The sequence below is a fragment of the Monomorium pharaonis genome, chromosome 10 (assembly GCF_013373865.1).
Source record: "Monomorium pharaonis isolate MP-MQ-018 chromosome 10, ASM1337386v2, whole genome shotgun sequence".
NCBI lineage: Eukaryota > Metazoa > Arthropoda > Insecta > Hymenoptera > Formicidae > Monomorium > Monomorium pharaonis.
Genome location: NC_050476.1, coordinates 7,912,205 through 7,927,700, shown reverse-complemented (window position 1 = coordinate 7,927,700; position 15,496 = coordinate 7,912,205). Strand labels below are relative to the sequence as shown.

Genomic DNA, 15,496 nt, shown 5'->3' with positions numbered 1-15,496 from the left:
GCCAATGTTGTGCCTTTGCCAATGGCACGGTGATGGAATTGATTTTACCTAACTTTTCTACCTAACAGTTTGTAGATGTCTCAGCTGTACCGAATAATTACCATTATTCAATTATATTATTCTATTTATTATTCAAAATATATATAACGCAATAAATATGTCCAATTTAGTAATTGTATTTATTTTAGCAGAAAAGTAATTATATTATGTATAATATTTATAACACAAACAAGCAAAGAAGAATGTCATTTTTCCATCAAAGCAGATTTTAATGAACAATATTGTTACTTGAATTTTACCATTTTTAGTTTGTGAAAACAACGCGCTAATTGTTTATCAATTTTGAAACACAATTCTAAACTAAAACTGTGTACCTGTAATATCACAAATTAAATTGACAAACAACTTAATAATGCTAAATAAGTATCTTAAAACATTAAAGAACTTATTGCAAAAAATATCAGTCAATGTTCAAACCTGGATCTCCCTAGATTTTGTATTTTTTTCCAATTCAACCACTGACAATGAAATATATGATGACATTTATCGCAATAACTAACGAGTATATTAATCGTTTCAAAATCAATAAAAAAATTGAAACGCAGTTGATACAGCCTGAAATTATAAAATTCACGCAAAAATATTATTAGACATCAAAATTCATTTTAATAAAAAAATGGCATTCTTTTTTGTTTATTTGTTATTCACATTGTCGGTCTCAATTTTACTTATTATTATTATTATATTTATAATAATCATTAATATTACTTCTATCACATTATAATTAAATTATACTATAAATTTGGACAATTTCTGCAAAAAAACCTCTTCGGAGTACAATGCACACACAGGCACAAATTTTCATTAAAAGATCATTGTCTTTGTGCACTTCCACCACCTTCTGGATTCGTCGCGGATGACAGCAGCAAAAAAATTAAGAAGGGAACAATGTACATCCACTGCAACAAAAACAAATAGTACGTTAAGATCCTTTGTACATACATAAACTCTTCTATAAAAATTATATTCTTACGTATTTCGCAAGGAATGAACGATTATCTTTAGTTTCTCCTCTTTCCCTTGCTTCTCGTTCTCGTTCAAGTTTCTGAATATACGTAGCGGTGTCTGGAATTGGACCACCATCTGGATATCTAACCGCGACATTAGTGGTCCACATATTTGTGAAGGGATTATCTAACATACAGGGTCCCGAGGATGAGATGCTCACAGCTATCGGCTCTGCTGTACTGTCCAACCATATTGTTATGACATCTTCTAGGTCCGAACCAAGCAGATAGCACTATAAATTGAAAACATGATCAGCAATGTTCAAACGCAACAAGATACTTTATATTGCCCTGGTGAAAAGTTTTTTTATAAAATCTCATAACATTTTTAAGAATTTTTGAATAAATTTATAAAAATAATAAATGTAAAAATCTGAAACTTTTCCAGATTTTATAAATTTTCTTAAAAAATTATATAAAATAACAAAAATAAAAATATTTCCAATTTATGCAAAAAAATTCTTTAAAACTGTAAGTTTCCTCTATATATATATATATATATATATATATATATATATATATATATATATAAAGTTTATATTAAAAAATTTTTTATTTTGTAAAATTATATAAAATTTTATAGAAATTCTGAAAAATTATATGAAGAATTGTAAGAAAAATATTCGCCAGGGTATCAAATAAAATAAATAAGAATCGTCCACAAATTCACCAATACTTTCTTCAATCAAAAGATCTTAAGGTCTGCTCTACAACAGTAAACATAGTTGTAAGTGGTTGTAAAGTAAATAAGATGCAGTTGTCCATTTCCATCAACGTAAATTAATTATAATCTCAATTTTTCTTATTCTTTAAACAATTTTTTTTTAATTAAATAAAGATCAAAATTAATCTACATTAGAGAAATGGATAAATATCCTTATAATCATTTATATCTCTATTCTGATAAAATGTTTTATTAAAATTTTAACCAAAACATTGAAGTATTATCAAATTGCATATAAAATCTTAATTGACCTACATTTATAATATCACTTTATTAAAATTTCAATAAAATTTCAATAAAAGACTAAAGTGTTATAAATAATTCAAACTCAAAATAAAAATTAATGAACGCGATGAATTTAATCACATTATTTAGAATTTATTAAAATTCATTATATCCAGTATACGAGTGGATCAGAATAAAAGCAGTTTAAGTAAGTCTTAAAAAGAAATAATATATTTAAAAAATTAAAATTTGTTAAATATTGTAAACTTAAAAACTTGTAATTATAATTAACTTACAAATATTTAAATATAAAAACTTAACAAAAACGCTTAATATGGTTAGTTTTGTTTCTGTTTCTCATTACTTTTCTAACTTTCTCATTACTTGTTCTTAGGTAAGTATTTTAGCATATTTTCATGTACAACTTTTGTTAATAAATTTGTACAAATATTTTTTGTTGCTTTTCTAGCATTAATGATTATCTTTAGAATTCAGTATTTCCTTATATAGTAAGCATTATATAGTAAGCATAACTTATACTGTATTATATTCAACAATTATTTCTCTCAATAATTTTTATTTCCCGGTTCAACAATTTATTTTCACTTGGATGCGTTATGTTTATACTATTGTAGAATAGCCTTGAATAATCGTGGGCAAGTCCCCGAGTAGTCTCAGTTCTTATCAAGAGACGCGGACAATTCCTAAAAAAAAATACTCGCAAGACGTTTACCGCTGGCACCGAGGTGAGGAACACAATTTCGCTGCCCGAGGAGGTGCGAGCCAGCGCCTTCAGCCTGTACTTGCCGTCGTGTTCGGCAAGATTCTTCAGGCCGTTTATCTGGGCCGGTAGCAGGCCATTCTGCCCGACGACGGACGCTCCGCTGCGAACGCTGGACACCGTGACGTTGCCCCGTTCCGTGAACACGGGCACCGGGTCATCGTTGAACGCGTGCCATAACCTCAACTGCAGCCAGCCGTCGTACTCGAGCTCGCTCTGGAAACATTTCGAGATCCTCGCGTTAGCTGCGCGACCTACGGAAGGCCCGCTGAGAGACCTTCGAGAGGAAGCGTCACAGCGACGACGAGCTTACCCCGCAGACGAGGGACGTCACGCAGAGCAGCGTACCGATGACGACACTCGACGGATGCATTCTTGTAGCGCAACTCGCAGCGACTCGACGCTGACGGGCGCACTAAGGATAATTATGAATTCACGGACGCAGGGCCACGTATCATTTGCGTAATGTTGATTTCTTGGGTTATGATAGCCACCGCTGTGACCATGTCTAGCCGTAGATCCGTGAAACGTACATACACTTCGCCACGGCTCGCACTCGCACTCGTAAAAGTCATAGAAAGAAAAACTGTAAAAAGGTTATAACGTGGCAACCATGCCAATAATGTTGGTAACGTGCCTATTATTTTTAACTGCGCTTTAATTTATAAATCTTTTGCCTTTAGAGGTGATTAAATAAATATTAACACCTTCTCTGATGGAAATATATTACTGAAATATTTTACTGAAAATCTTTCTCGATTGACCCCTTTTCACGAAAATTAATTAAAATTTGTTAAATTTAATTAAAATTAATTAAAACTTATTAAGGTTTTTTAAAATTTATTAAAATTCATAAAAATTATTTTTTTGTTAAATAATAATAGAATAAATTTAATGAATTTTATTAAATTTTAATAAATACTAATGAATTAAATAAGTTTTAATGAATTGTAATGGATTTTAATAAATTTTAATGAAATAATGGGTCAATTGAGAGAGATATTTTTAATAAAATATTTTTATTAAGGTTGCTTGAAGAAAAGAATAACTCTAGAAAAATGTTGCAATATTGATAATTAAAAAAGCAAATTTAAAGATAATTATTATGACGAATTATAAAGCATTTTTTATAATCCAGAGAAAAAAGAAATAAATCCTAAATTTAAAAAATATATTTTTTCTTGAAACATTTTTTTGAACATGCAGTGCACCACAGATATCTCAGAACTTGTTTATTTTATATTTAGGGATTTTTTGTTTTTATCACTGCAACAATTATTATCATAGGTTATTTCAATTATTAGTTCGATTTCTAGAAGTTAAGCGCATAAAATAGGAAGAAATGACAATTGTGAAAATGCGATATGCAATTTATGAAATTCGAAATGGTCTGTATAATCTTGTAATCTAGCAGATTATGCATTAAAGATCGACCCATATAGTTGCGCAGAAACTAATTAAATAAGTTAAAAGTAAAATAATAAAAGTTAAAAAGTTGATAACTTTTAGAGTTTAACTCAGTTCATTTTTCACTTTAATTATCTTCAAAATACATAAACTTTAAAACTTATTAATTTTTTTCTGCGTTAAAAATTTACCTAAGTAAAAAAATTGTAAAAGAGAAAAAATTCATTTTCATACGAAAACAATTTCTTTTATAATTTAAATCTCAATGCGCGCAGTTTTTAACTGAATTAATTTCTCATTCGTACAACTTTTAATGTAATTATAACTAAATTAATTTTAGTCATAAACTTTTAAATTAATTTAGTTTAAAGAATATTAACTTACTCAACACTAAAGATGCAAGTTGAGGATTAAAATCTTACCGATCAAATAATTTACAATTTTAATTCGCTTCTGAATAATTAAATTCTGGTCATTAATTAATAATCTTCAATGTGTTGGCTGATATAAACTTTACAATTAACAAAAGTATTGAGGATTAAGTGAGGGAGCATTTGCTATCGTAGTACAAGAGTTTCAATAATTATATATATTATTAATATTTGATTTAAAACGATACAACATTGTGTGCGATTACAGTTTTTAGAGCCTAGAAATATGATATATCTCAAAAAGTTAACTGCTAGATAATTGCACGATAAAGTTAATTGATTATTCCTGCGACGAGCAGCCGAATAAAATCACATTAACTATATGTTCTCCTTCGTAATCGGAGGAATATATAGTGATATATACGCCTAAAAACATCCTCTTCTCCTTCACTATCTATTCGTACAACTTTCTCAACACAAACTCTTTATCGATTATTTTTACCGAAATTTATTAGACGAATCAACGCCACGTCTTCACAAAATTTATCTAAAAAGTTTCCTATTTAAAGTCTTTTATTTTTTAAATTTCTTTATATAATTTATTTATTTATTTATGTATTGGCAAATTTCTCAAACGCGACGTTGTTTGTTTCAATCATTTAATTCTTTGTCGAAAATATAGACACCGAGGCCTTCCCCAACTCTCTCCAGATTTGTCACATGATCAGCAATCTCCTTTATCGCATCCACCTGCTCCTGCAGAAACTCCGTCTCTAGAAAATCCATGAAATTCGCGTCGTTGTGCGTCGAGGCGATCCCATGCAGCTCGAGTAGTTTCTGCAAAAAAAAAACCCGAAAAAAATCAAAATTTCTGATTTTGCGTCGAATTATTATCAAATCAGATATGGACGTGTCATGTGACGGTAAAACGAAAGAAAAAAAAAATTGGTTGGAGGAGCTGGGATTTGAACCCAGGACTTTCCGCATGCGAAGCGGACACTCTACCACTGAGTTACACCCCCGATCGCTACGCTGTAGCCTTAAAATCATACTACTTGCACCGCCGCACGTATTTTGTGAAGAGAAGTTATGTTGCTTGAAATAAGTAAATTAACAAGAGAAAAAAAAATTAATTGGAGGAGCTGGGATTTGAACCCAGGACTTTCCGCATGCGAAGCGGACACTCTACCACTGAGTTACACCCCCGATCGCTACTGTTCTAACTTAAAATTGAACTACTTCCACATACACGCGCGTTTAGCAAAAGAATTATATTACCTGTAATAATTAAATTAACGAAGCAATGCGAGAAATACTGAGACTTAGCGGAACGCGCCAAGTTAGACTTTACTGTTTAATTACTGACCTATCTGACTCTGAGAATGAATAGGGATATTTTAATTTTGATACTAAAAATTAATGCAATATATTATAATTAATTATATAATTAATATTAGTAAATCTTTAATTGTATTGAACTCTAGTCATAAATTTTATCAAGGCACTTATGAAAAGCATTGACATATGGAAATTCTTAAAATTAGAAACGACGGCTACCTTTTCAATTTCAACTATTTGATAGAACTGAAACGAAAATGAGAGAGAGAGAGAGAGAGAAATTCTTACTTAAATTAATTAGAGATTGTTTTTTTTAATCAAAAATGTTTTTTTTAATCAAAACAACAATATAAATCAAGCTGGAATTATAATTCTTAAACTATTATAACATTAATTTCTAAATTATTTAAATGATATTAATTTTTAATTTCCAAAATCTAAATAATATAATAAACGAGCTTTTCCAGAACATCCTCAGTGACAAAATATAAAATAAAATTAGTAAAACATGTAATATAAATATATAAAATTATATACATTAATACACTGAGAAAAAAATGTTGTTAATTTGATTAAATTTTTCAACTAAATTCAATTTTGTCTATTCAAATATTTATACATTTCAGTTAACTATATAAATAAATACTTGAATTAAAATTTGTGCGTTTAAGTTAAATGCATAAATTCTTAAACTGACAAAATTTTAATTTAGTAAATCTTGGAAAATTTTGTCAAATCAACAATATTTTTTTCTCAGTGTATATATAAAATTTAATAAGTCCCCGTTGTAATTACACGCCAATTTTCTCAAAATTCTACCGCACGTAGATGCGCATATATAAAATAAAAGATTTATTTATTTTCTCGAGTTATTTTTTCTTTATCTTGCCACGTTATTCCCGGCGAAATCGATTATGCGCGCGTGCGCTCGTATACCGCACGCACCACATACATACCTGGTTCACTCTCTTCTCCAGCTGTAGAGCCTCCGTCATAGCGTCCTTCGCGTTGTTCCAATTCCTTCTGGACGGCGCCTGGACGTCCATGAGGACGATGTCGCCGCCCCGCTTGTTCTGATAAGTCAGAAATTTCATGGCGTGCTCGCGCTCCTCGTCCGACGCCTTCTTGAAGTACTTGTACAGGCCCGGTAACGCGACGTCGCTCCTATCAAAGTAGTACGCCTGCAAAGAAACGCATGTGGTAGGATGCACCCGCGGATGATCAATTCTGACGAGGGGGGAAATCGCGTAACGTGCTCTTACGCGATCGACACTCCGTCGATTTAAGTACCTCGGAACCGTGAGAGAGCCAACATGCAAGCGCGCTTGTTCGATCGACGGTGGAGAACATTGCCGTATAGCGACTTTCATCGCATGCACTTTGGTTGACGAACGAGAAACGTACGTTGGTTGACAAAGGAAGAATAAAAATTAAGCAGCGAGTACGAGTCGAGCGTGGTACGGTGTATCAAAGTAAATTAATAAAGTAAATTAATACCAATTGTTAAATGTTTAAATTAAAATATATACCGAACGTTTTGGGGTTTTTTTTTAGCTGTCTTTTTCACATTCTCTTCAAGAACCGAAAATTTAATATTTTTTAATTTAAACATTTAACGATTAATATTAATTTATTTTGGCATATTCATGTACGACGGTTGACTTGTGTTCGTGGATTTATTTTTATTTTTCTTTGTTAATTTCACGTCCTACTAAATATTTTTATTGCACTGAGAACTCGCGACATCGTGCATCGGTTAGATGCAGTAATACGCATTGCTGCATATTAAAGCCATCGTATATAAATCGACATAAAGATGCAGAGAACAAATTAGTATCCAATTAATTATTGTCTCATACATAAGCAAATAGAAAAAATTTTCAAAGATCAAATAATAAATGAGAAAAGGCAAATGACTCATTACAAGATCTTGGTGTAGAATTATATTATCTTCGTGATTCTAACAAAAGACGTTTCGATCTTTAGTCAGATCATTTTCAATATTATATAAGGAAAACGCAGATTACGTGTAAAAATCAGTCGATTACATAAACAGAGGAAGAGTTAATTGTCAGTTCGGCGAAAAACATGTATTATATATCTTTATCTATTTCTTGACGGAAAATATTTTCCTCATACAATATTGAAAATGATCTGATTACAGATCAAAACGTCTATTAGTTAGAATCACAAAGATAATATAAATTCTACACCAAGATCTTGTGGCTCATTTGCCTTTTCTCATTTATTATTTGATTTTCATCATTTGAACCTTCACATAATATTTATAATCTTTAAAGAGTTTGATAATCTTAAATTTCAAAAAAATATTATATTTTATTACAATATTACAGTAATTATCTAAAGAATATATGATAGTTTTAACAATAGGTAGTAGTATTAAAAAATTCTAATTCTTGGTTTCAAAATATTGTTATTTCCTATTTAATATATTTTTCTTTTAACTCGTGAAAATTATTGTTAAATCAAGACATACCTATATTTCTTTTTGCAATAATATATATATAAATTTCTTTGTTCAAAAAAGTGAGGTCCGTTTAAGATTACCAATTCTTTAAAGAAAATTAGATGTTCTGAGCCAATGATTGTTGATTTGATACTCATTTTTTGCATATGTTTAATACAAATATATAAACAAGTTTAATATAAATATATAAACGAAATCCTCAACACATTTCATACGGCTTGGTAAAATATGTATTTTATCATTCGAGGTATTTGCATTTTATTTCTACACTCAGATTACATCAGTGTTTAATTATTAATCACGGTATAGCCGATAGCGTTAACGTGCACTAATGGATTCAATCGAATTCGCTATTAATTAATTGTCGGTATGTATCAGATTAGAAAGAGAAGTAGAGTTGCGAGGAAGAAGGAGAGCGTTAATGAAAATTTAGCATAACGAAATATATAGCTAATGTATAGCTAATATATTCGACGAGAACAAAAATAAGTAGTGGACGAACGTTTCTCCCCACGCAACGTTTTCAACTCTATTAACTTTTATGTAACGACAGTTCCGGATATCAGCATGAAAGATTTAAGGTGGCGTAGCATCGAGGGGTGCACGTGTATACGACGGGTATTTTAGGGGCAAAAAACGGCTTTGTTTAATATTACATATATTATCGGGTATTGCACCGGATACCGCGGTTATCCGACGAGGGAAAAGCGCTCAGTTAAGATGTACACATGTACGCGCGCGGGGTGTTTCGATCACGCGCGGTCAACGGAGGGCGAGGGGGTGACGGAAGGACCAGCAGGTGCTCTTCTGATCGATAGACGTCTGACGCCAACTGACCATGGACAGATAGACATAACTGGCGTACAGCTCCAGATTGATTTGCTTGTTGAGCGCGTCCTCGCACTCCTCGTGGAAGTTCTGCCGCACCAGGCTCATGGTGGCTGCGCGAGACGAGGGTGGTTTCTATTAACCGCCGCGGCTGCGTGTGAGAAAGGTGTAGTGCACTGCGCGTCTCGGCGGACTGTCGACTACCTGCACCCGCGTGACGCGTCTCTGCCCCAGTTCGCGTCGCGTTTCGTTCGCGCTAGAACCGCGGGGGACGACGGGCACGGGTGCCGCGGTGTCTCGAGGACTTTCATAACATTCCGCAATTGGCGGAGCCGTCGGCGCCCGGAGCACGCAGGCGCGGGGCCACTACGTCGTGTCAGTCGTGTGCCTCGGTGACGGAGGGCGCGGAGGGAACAGGGAAGAGAGACACCCTCGCCAAGGCCGCGGCCGGGGAAAAGCGCGACTCAAGTTCGCAGGAAGCTTTTGCGATCACGCGTGTTAAATGTCGCGACTTGTATTATACGGAGAAGAAAAACGCATAACGAAACGACGCATATTTTCGTCATGCAATTGGTTATCGTGACGTAACGCGCACACGTTTTCATCATGCTACGTTTGAAAGACAAGACTGAAATTATCATATTTTGCGACGATCACGATGCAGGCGCTCTTTCGACTACGATAAGCAAAAGTTAAAGCGTCGTAAAAACGTTCTTAATATTTTGTTGTTGTGTGAAAAAGAAGAAAATTCTTTTTCAAATCCGAAAATAAATTTATCATCTAATATCTACGTTTGCTCATCTCGCTTATCCCTGTCCCGCTTCCCAGTGAGAAATGATTCATCAAAACAATATCGAACCGATGTCTTTTGCATCGAAAAAATATATATCAATTCAACATTGATTCGATCATTTCTCTTAAGTTTAATTTATATATAATCTATCTTTTATCTCAAGCGCAAAAAAAAGTATTCAAAATTGCAGCAAATTACGTGCAAATTATGTCCCGTAAAAAATCATTCGAAGAGAATAATATAATTGTAAATAAAAAAAGTATTAAAGATACAAAAATTGATACAAATTCTTTTTGACTAAACTATAAACCTGTTGCATGTTTGAATTCTCGTGCAATGCATTTTAAAAATAGGCTTTATATTTAGGAATTTATTTCGCTTTTCTCCATTTGTTCTATCTAATCTATTTTTATCTCGAGTACGAAAAGTGTCGTAGAGAAATGCAATCATCTCGTCGTAAATCGTTACAGTCCTCTATAATAGGGCACGCCAATTACGATTAAAAAGAATTAAAGATCGATATAAGAATTGGCAACATTTTGGTTATTGTAAGTTAAAATCTAAAATTTTATATTATTTACCAATATTTTTTAAATATAAAAGTTAATTTTGATTAAATTCATTAAAAACAAATTTTTAGAAATGTAAAATATAGACATTTAGAAATCTACGACTCCTTGACTTATATAAAAACAGAAGATAATTAATTTTCAATGAACTTTATTCCTAATTAGGAATAGTATTTTAATATTCACATCCACATTTGGCGCAAATGCTGCAACCACGTTATACTAGCGCCGCACTATGCATGCGATTTGTAATTCGTTCGACGTTCGGGGAGATTTGTCATTCGCTAAATTTGTAAATCTCCCACGCTATTCGTGATTCGATATGTAGCCTCATTTACTGTAGCCTCATTACTCAATAAAAAAGTCATGTATTCTTTTAGTATATAATGTGTCCGTGCTACATATATCACATTTGGACCAAAGAAAAATGTATATGTATACAATTTAATTGCGTTCTGTGCTATGCACATAAAATGTTAGTAACAATTATTGATTTTTTATTTATACGTGCTAGCGAGAAGATAAATATATACATATATCATCTCGTTACGGACACACACCAAAAAACTTCTTTATTGACAGTGTCGGTAAGTGAATGACGTCACACTGGGTCACACATTATAGTTCTACATCCACACGTTAGGCGCTGGATATCCTCTCTGATCGAACGAATCTCCACATGTCACCAGAGATTAACACCAGATGTCGTTATTTGTCACGAGTTTGTGGCAGCCCTTGCGATTTATTCCCCATTTTTAGTTATTTTCTAGTTTCTTTATTTATTTGTTATCAAACTAATTTCAAGCAATTTATGTTTCTTAGATACTAAAAAAAGGAATGTTGTTTATTAAAAAAAGAAATTATTTATTCTTTTGTAAGCTTGATATTAGTAAACACGTATAACTTTACAAAGTCTATTTATTTCATAAGTATAAGATAAATTAGGGAAATCATTCCCATAACTGGTGACCCCGACGTGATAGAAAAGACAAGCCTGTCAAAGAATCGTGTTTACGTTTTGGCTCTCCTGACGATTGTCGTGCACGAAATTTGAAATCTTTCTTCGAGATGCCTGTTGAACGTTCTCCTGTGTCTTCTCCTGGGACATCGACTGAACAACCTCAAGAACATCTGCTTCTGGAAACGAAGGATCAACATGATGTTAACCGGACTCTCTTTTCTGATCAACATTCATCAGCTATACGAGGTGACACCCAAGAAATTCACTCGAATGAATTCCGTCTTTTGAAATTGCCATCTTTTTGGCATAAACAACCGAAACTTTGGTTTGCTTAATTGGAAAGTGAATTTTTAATATATAGAATTCGTTCTGATGATGTTAAATATAATTCGGTTATACGTCACCTTGATGAACAAGCTTTAGTAGCTGTTGCTGAGATCGTTGAAAATCCTCCAGAGCGAGATAAATATCTTTATTTAAAAAATGTACTTATAAATCGATTTTCTGATTCTGAGGAGAAAAGGTTACGTCAATTATTAGCTGGAATTGAATTAAATGATAAAAAGCCGACGGAATTGCTTCGAGAACTTAAACAATTAGCTGGAAATGCTATTTCTGAGAATATTCTCCATTCGATCTGGCTTCAAAGATTACCTCTTAGGGTTCAAGCTACTTTAGCTGTTGTTGATGAAGCTCCTTTAATCAAGCTTGCTGAATTAGCTGATAAAATTTTGGAGAGAGATTCGGGCTTACAAATTGCCGCTGTAACTTCTACACCTGAATCTGGTTCCTCTAGTTTAGCTGATTTGGAGCGTAGAATTTCCGCTTTAGAAGTTAAACGCTATAGAAGCAGATCGAGATCTAGATTTAATTATAACAAGAGATTTAGATCAAATTCTCGGAATAAGTATTTCAAGAATGATAAATCTGATAAATCTGATAAATCTGATAAATCTGATAAAGTGCCTACTTGTTTTTATCATAAGAAATTTGGTGATAAAGCTCAAAAATGTACAATACCTTGTGCTATGTCTAAAGCTTTTACTGCAAATCCGGAAAACTGATTTTGCCGTTGAGTCATGAGGCAGATTGTGACGGTTTACCTTGTAGTCGCCTCATTGTTACTGATAAAACTTCATTACTCAATTTTCTTGTCGATACCGGAGCTGACATTTCATTGATTCCTAAAAGATTAGCTCAGTTTTCTCAATCTTCTTCATCTTTTAAACTGTTTGCTGCTAATGGATCCAGGATTAATACCTATGGAGTTAAAACCTTAGTTTTAAATCTTGGACTGCGCAGAAATTTTAAATGGAAATTTTGTGTCGCGGATATTCAACGTCCTATTTTAGGAGCTGACTTTTTGAGTCATTACGGGATTTTAATCGACATCAAGAATAAAAAACTTTTAGACAGTGTTACTGGATTGTCATTTAAAGGGAAACTGTCTAATGTTAATCACTTGTCGATTTGCACTACTTCTCCTGACTCACCTTACCATAAAATCCTTGCAAGATTTCCTGAATTAACGCATTTTGCACCTTTGACTTCCAACAAGTTACATCAAGTTGAACATCATATTGTTACAAGAGGACCTCCTATTTCTGTTACTCCACGAAGACTTTCTCCTGAGAAGCTTAAATTTGCTCGTGAAGAATTTAACCTTATGATTGAGCAAGGTATTTGTAGGCCTTCTAGTAGCTGTTGGTCTTCTCCACTGCACATGGTCCCTAAAAATGATAATTCCTGGAGACTTTGTGGAGATTATCGTGCTCTTAATGCTATTACTGTTCCTGACCGTTACCCTCTCCCACATATTCAAGATTTAACAATGGGATTACATGGTAAGAATATATTTTCTAAAATTGACTTGGTCAAGGCTTATTATCAAGTTCCTGTTGCTGCTGAAGATATACCTAAGACGGCTGTAACCACTCCTTTCGGTCTTTTTGAATTTCTTGTCATGCCTTTCGGACTATGTAATGCTGCTCAGACTTTTCAACGTCTTATGAATATTATTCTTGCTGGCTTAGACTTCTGTTTTTGCTATTTAGATGACATTTTAATAGCCTCTAATAATGTTGAAGAACACTTTGAACATCTTGAAATTCTTTTCTCTCGTCTTAAACAGTTTGGTATGACTATTAATTTATCAAAAAGTCTTTTTGGCCAGTCTGAAATTTCCTTTCTTGGCTTTTTAATTTCTAATCAAGGAATCAAGCCTACAACAGAGAAAATTAAAGCTATTATTGATTTTAAAAAGCCTAAAACATTTCTAGACTTACGAAGATTTTTAGGAGTCATTAATTTCTATCGCCGGTGTTTAAAAGATGCTGCTAAACATCAAGCTATTTTGACAGATTATTTAAAGGACAGTAAGAAGCGTGATAGAAGACTAATTATTTGGACACCTGAAGCGGAGGAAGCTTTTCGTTTTTGTAAAGAAGAACTTACCAAGATTACTACTTTGACTCATCCTGTTCCTGCAGTTCCTCTTATTCTTTCTTGTGATGCTTCTGATTTTGCTATTGGAGCGGCCTTGGAACAAATTATTGATGGGATTTCCAAACCGATTGCCTTTTTCTCTAAAAAATTAAATGATACTCAATGTAATTATAGCACTTATGATAGAGAGCTTCTTAGTATTTATTCTGCTATTAAACATTTCAGATATCTTCTTGAAGGACGTGAATTTATTATTCAAACAGATCATAAACCTTTAATATTTGCCTTTCATCAGAAGATGGATAAAGCTTCTCCTCGGCAAATTCGTCAACTGGATTTTATTGCACAATTTTCCACTGACATCAGACATATTTCTGGAAGAGATAATATTGTTGCTGATTTATTTTCAAGAATTAATGCTATTTCTTTGCCTGTCATTGTTTCTCTTGAAGATCTTGCTAACTGTCAAAAGGAAGATGAAGAACTTAAATCTCTTTTTAACAATTCTTCTCTTAAGCTACAAAAATTAATTCTTACTGGTTCAATTTCACCTATATTTTGTGATTGTTCCACTGAGAATATTCGTCCTTATGTTCCTTTACGTTTACGAAGAAGAATTTTTGATATTGTTCACGGTTTGGCTCATCCTAGTGGTAGAGCGACTTTAAAACAAATTCAACAAAAATTTGTTTGGCCTTCAATTAAAAAAGACATTAAAGAATGGTCAAGATCTTGTCTTTCTTGTCAGCGTTCCAAGATTTCAAGACATAACAAAAATTTACCTGTCAAGATTTCTGTTCCAGATCAACGTTTTCAACATATACATCTTGATTTAATTGGACCTCTTCCTGTCTGTCAAGGTTTTCGGTATTGTCTTACTATGATTGATCGGTTCTCCAGATGGCCTGAAGCTGTTCCTTTATCTAAAGTCACTGCTGATATTGTTTCTACGGCCTTTTATTCACACTGGGTTGCAAGATACGGTGCTCCATTTACAGTCACTACGGACCAAGGTCCTCAATTTGAAGCTGCTTTATTTAAAGCTCTTACTAATCTTATTGGCTGTGAGCGTGTCAGAACTTCTGCTTATCATCCTGCTTCTAATGGAATTCTGGAAAGATGGCATCGTACCTTGAAGAGTGCTATCATGTGTCATGCTAAGAATAATTGGATTGAAGTTTTACCCTCCGTTTTACTTGGACTTCGGACTTGTTTTAAAGAAGATTTACAAGCTTCTCCTGCTGAAATGCTTTATGGATCTACTCTTCGTTTACCTGGAGAATTTTTCATTGATGAAGATTTGCCTGCGGATCCTGAAATTTTTATTGAAAAACATAGAGAACATATGAGATTGATTAAATCCAGACCTACTGCTCATCATTGTAAAACTACTCCTTTTCATCATCCTGCTTTGTCTGATTGTTCTCATGTTTGGCTCAGAGAAGATTGTTTAAAGAAATCACTTCAACCACCTTATTCTGGCCCTTTTCGTGTTGTTA

At 33.1% G+C, this 15,496-nt stretch overlaps 2 protein-coding genes and 2 non-coding genes across 5 annotated transcripts; all 4 read right to left on the bottom strand.

Annotated features, from left to right (window-relative positions):
• Positions 1 to 158: 158 nt before the first annotated feature.
• On the bottom strand, positions 159 to 3,399 carry LOC105835390 (ER membrane protein complex subunit 10). The gene is made up of 4 exons (XM_012678624.3): positions 3,111 to 3,399; positions 2,750 to 3,013; positions 1,034 to 1,300; positions 159 to 959 (listed from the first exon to the last, which is right to left on the bottom strand). Exons 1-4 carry the CDS (start codon positions 3,168 to 3,170, stop codon positions 873 to 875), a joined length of 678 nt encoding a protein of 225 aa, XP_012534078.1. The 5' UTR covers positions 3,171 to 3,399; the 3' UTR covers positions 159 to 872.
• Positions 3,400 to 4,778: 1,379 nt separating this feature from the next.
• On the bottom strand, positions 4,779 to 10,186 carry LOC105835389 (soma ferritin). Of its 2 annotated transcripts, none has more exons than XM_012678623.3 (3): positions 9,239 to 10,186; positions 6,870 to 7,094; positions 4,779 to 5,412 (listed from the first exon to the last, which is right to left on the bottom strand). In XM_012678623.3, the coding sequence occupies exons 1-3, from the start codon at positions 9,335 to 9,337 to the stop codon at positions 5,227 to 5,229; spliced, it is 510 nt and encodes a 169-aa protein (XP_012534077.2). In that variant the 5' UTR covers positions 9,338 to 10,186; the 3' UTR covers positions 4,779 to 5,226. The 2 variants fall into 2 exon arrangements, with proteins under 2 accessions (XP_012534077.2, XP_036148727.1); XM_036292834.1 differs by lacking the exon at positions 9,239 to 10,186 and adding an exon at positions 7,204 to 7,375.
• Positions 5,526 to 5,597, bottom strand: Trnaa-cgc. Its single transcript has one exon. It is a non-coding gene; the product is annotated as a tRNA-Ala (tRNA).
• Positions 5,710 to 5,781, bottom strand: Trnaa-cgc. Its single transcript has one exon. It is a non-coding gene; the product is annotated as a tRNA-Ala (tRNA).
• Positions 10,187 to 15,496: the final 5,310 nt, after the last annotated feature.

What these genes read in the sequence shown, in the direction of transcription:
- LOC105835389 (XM_012678623.3), bottom strand. Translation starts at nt 9,337, where the DNA reads ATGAGCCTGGTGCGGCAGAACTTCCACGAGGAGTGCGAGGACGCGCTC. An exon ending in GTTATGTCTATCTGTCCATG is followed by an intron (nt 7,095 to 9,238) that starts GTCAGTTGGCGT and finishes GTTTCTTTGCAG; the next exon opens with GCGTACTACTTTGATAGGAG. An exon ending in TGGAGAAGAGAGTGAACCAG is followed by an intron (nt 5,413 to 6,869) that starts GTATGTATGTGG and finishes TTTTTTTTGCAG; the next exon opens with AAACTACTCGAGCTGCATGG.
- LOC105835390 (XM_012678624.3), bottom strand. Translation starts at nt 3,170, where the DNA reads ATGCATCCGTCGAGTGTCGTCATCGGTACGCTGCTCTGCGTGACGTCC. An exon ending in TGACGTCCCTCGTCTGCGGG is followed by an intron (nt 3,014 to 3,110) that starts GTAAGCTCGTCG and finishes AAATGTTTCCAG; the next exon opens with AGCGAGCTCGAGTACGACGG. An exon ending in TCCTCACCTCGGTGCCAGCG is followed by an intron (nt 1,301 to 2,749) that starts GTAAACGTCTTG and finishes TTCAATTTATAG; the next exon opens with TGCTATCTGCTTGGTTCGGA.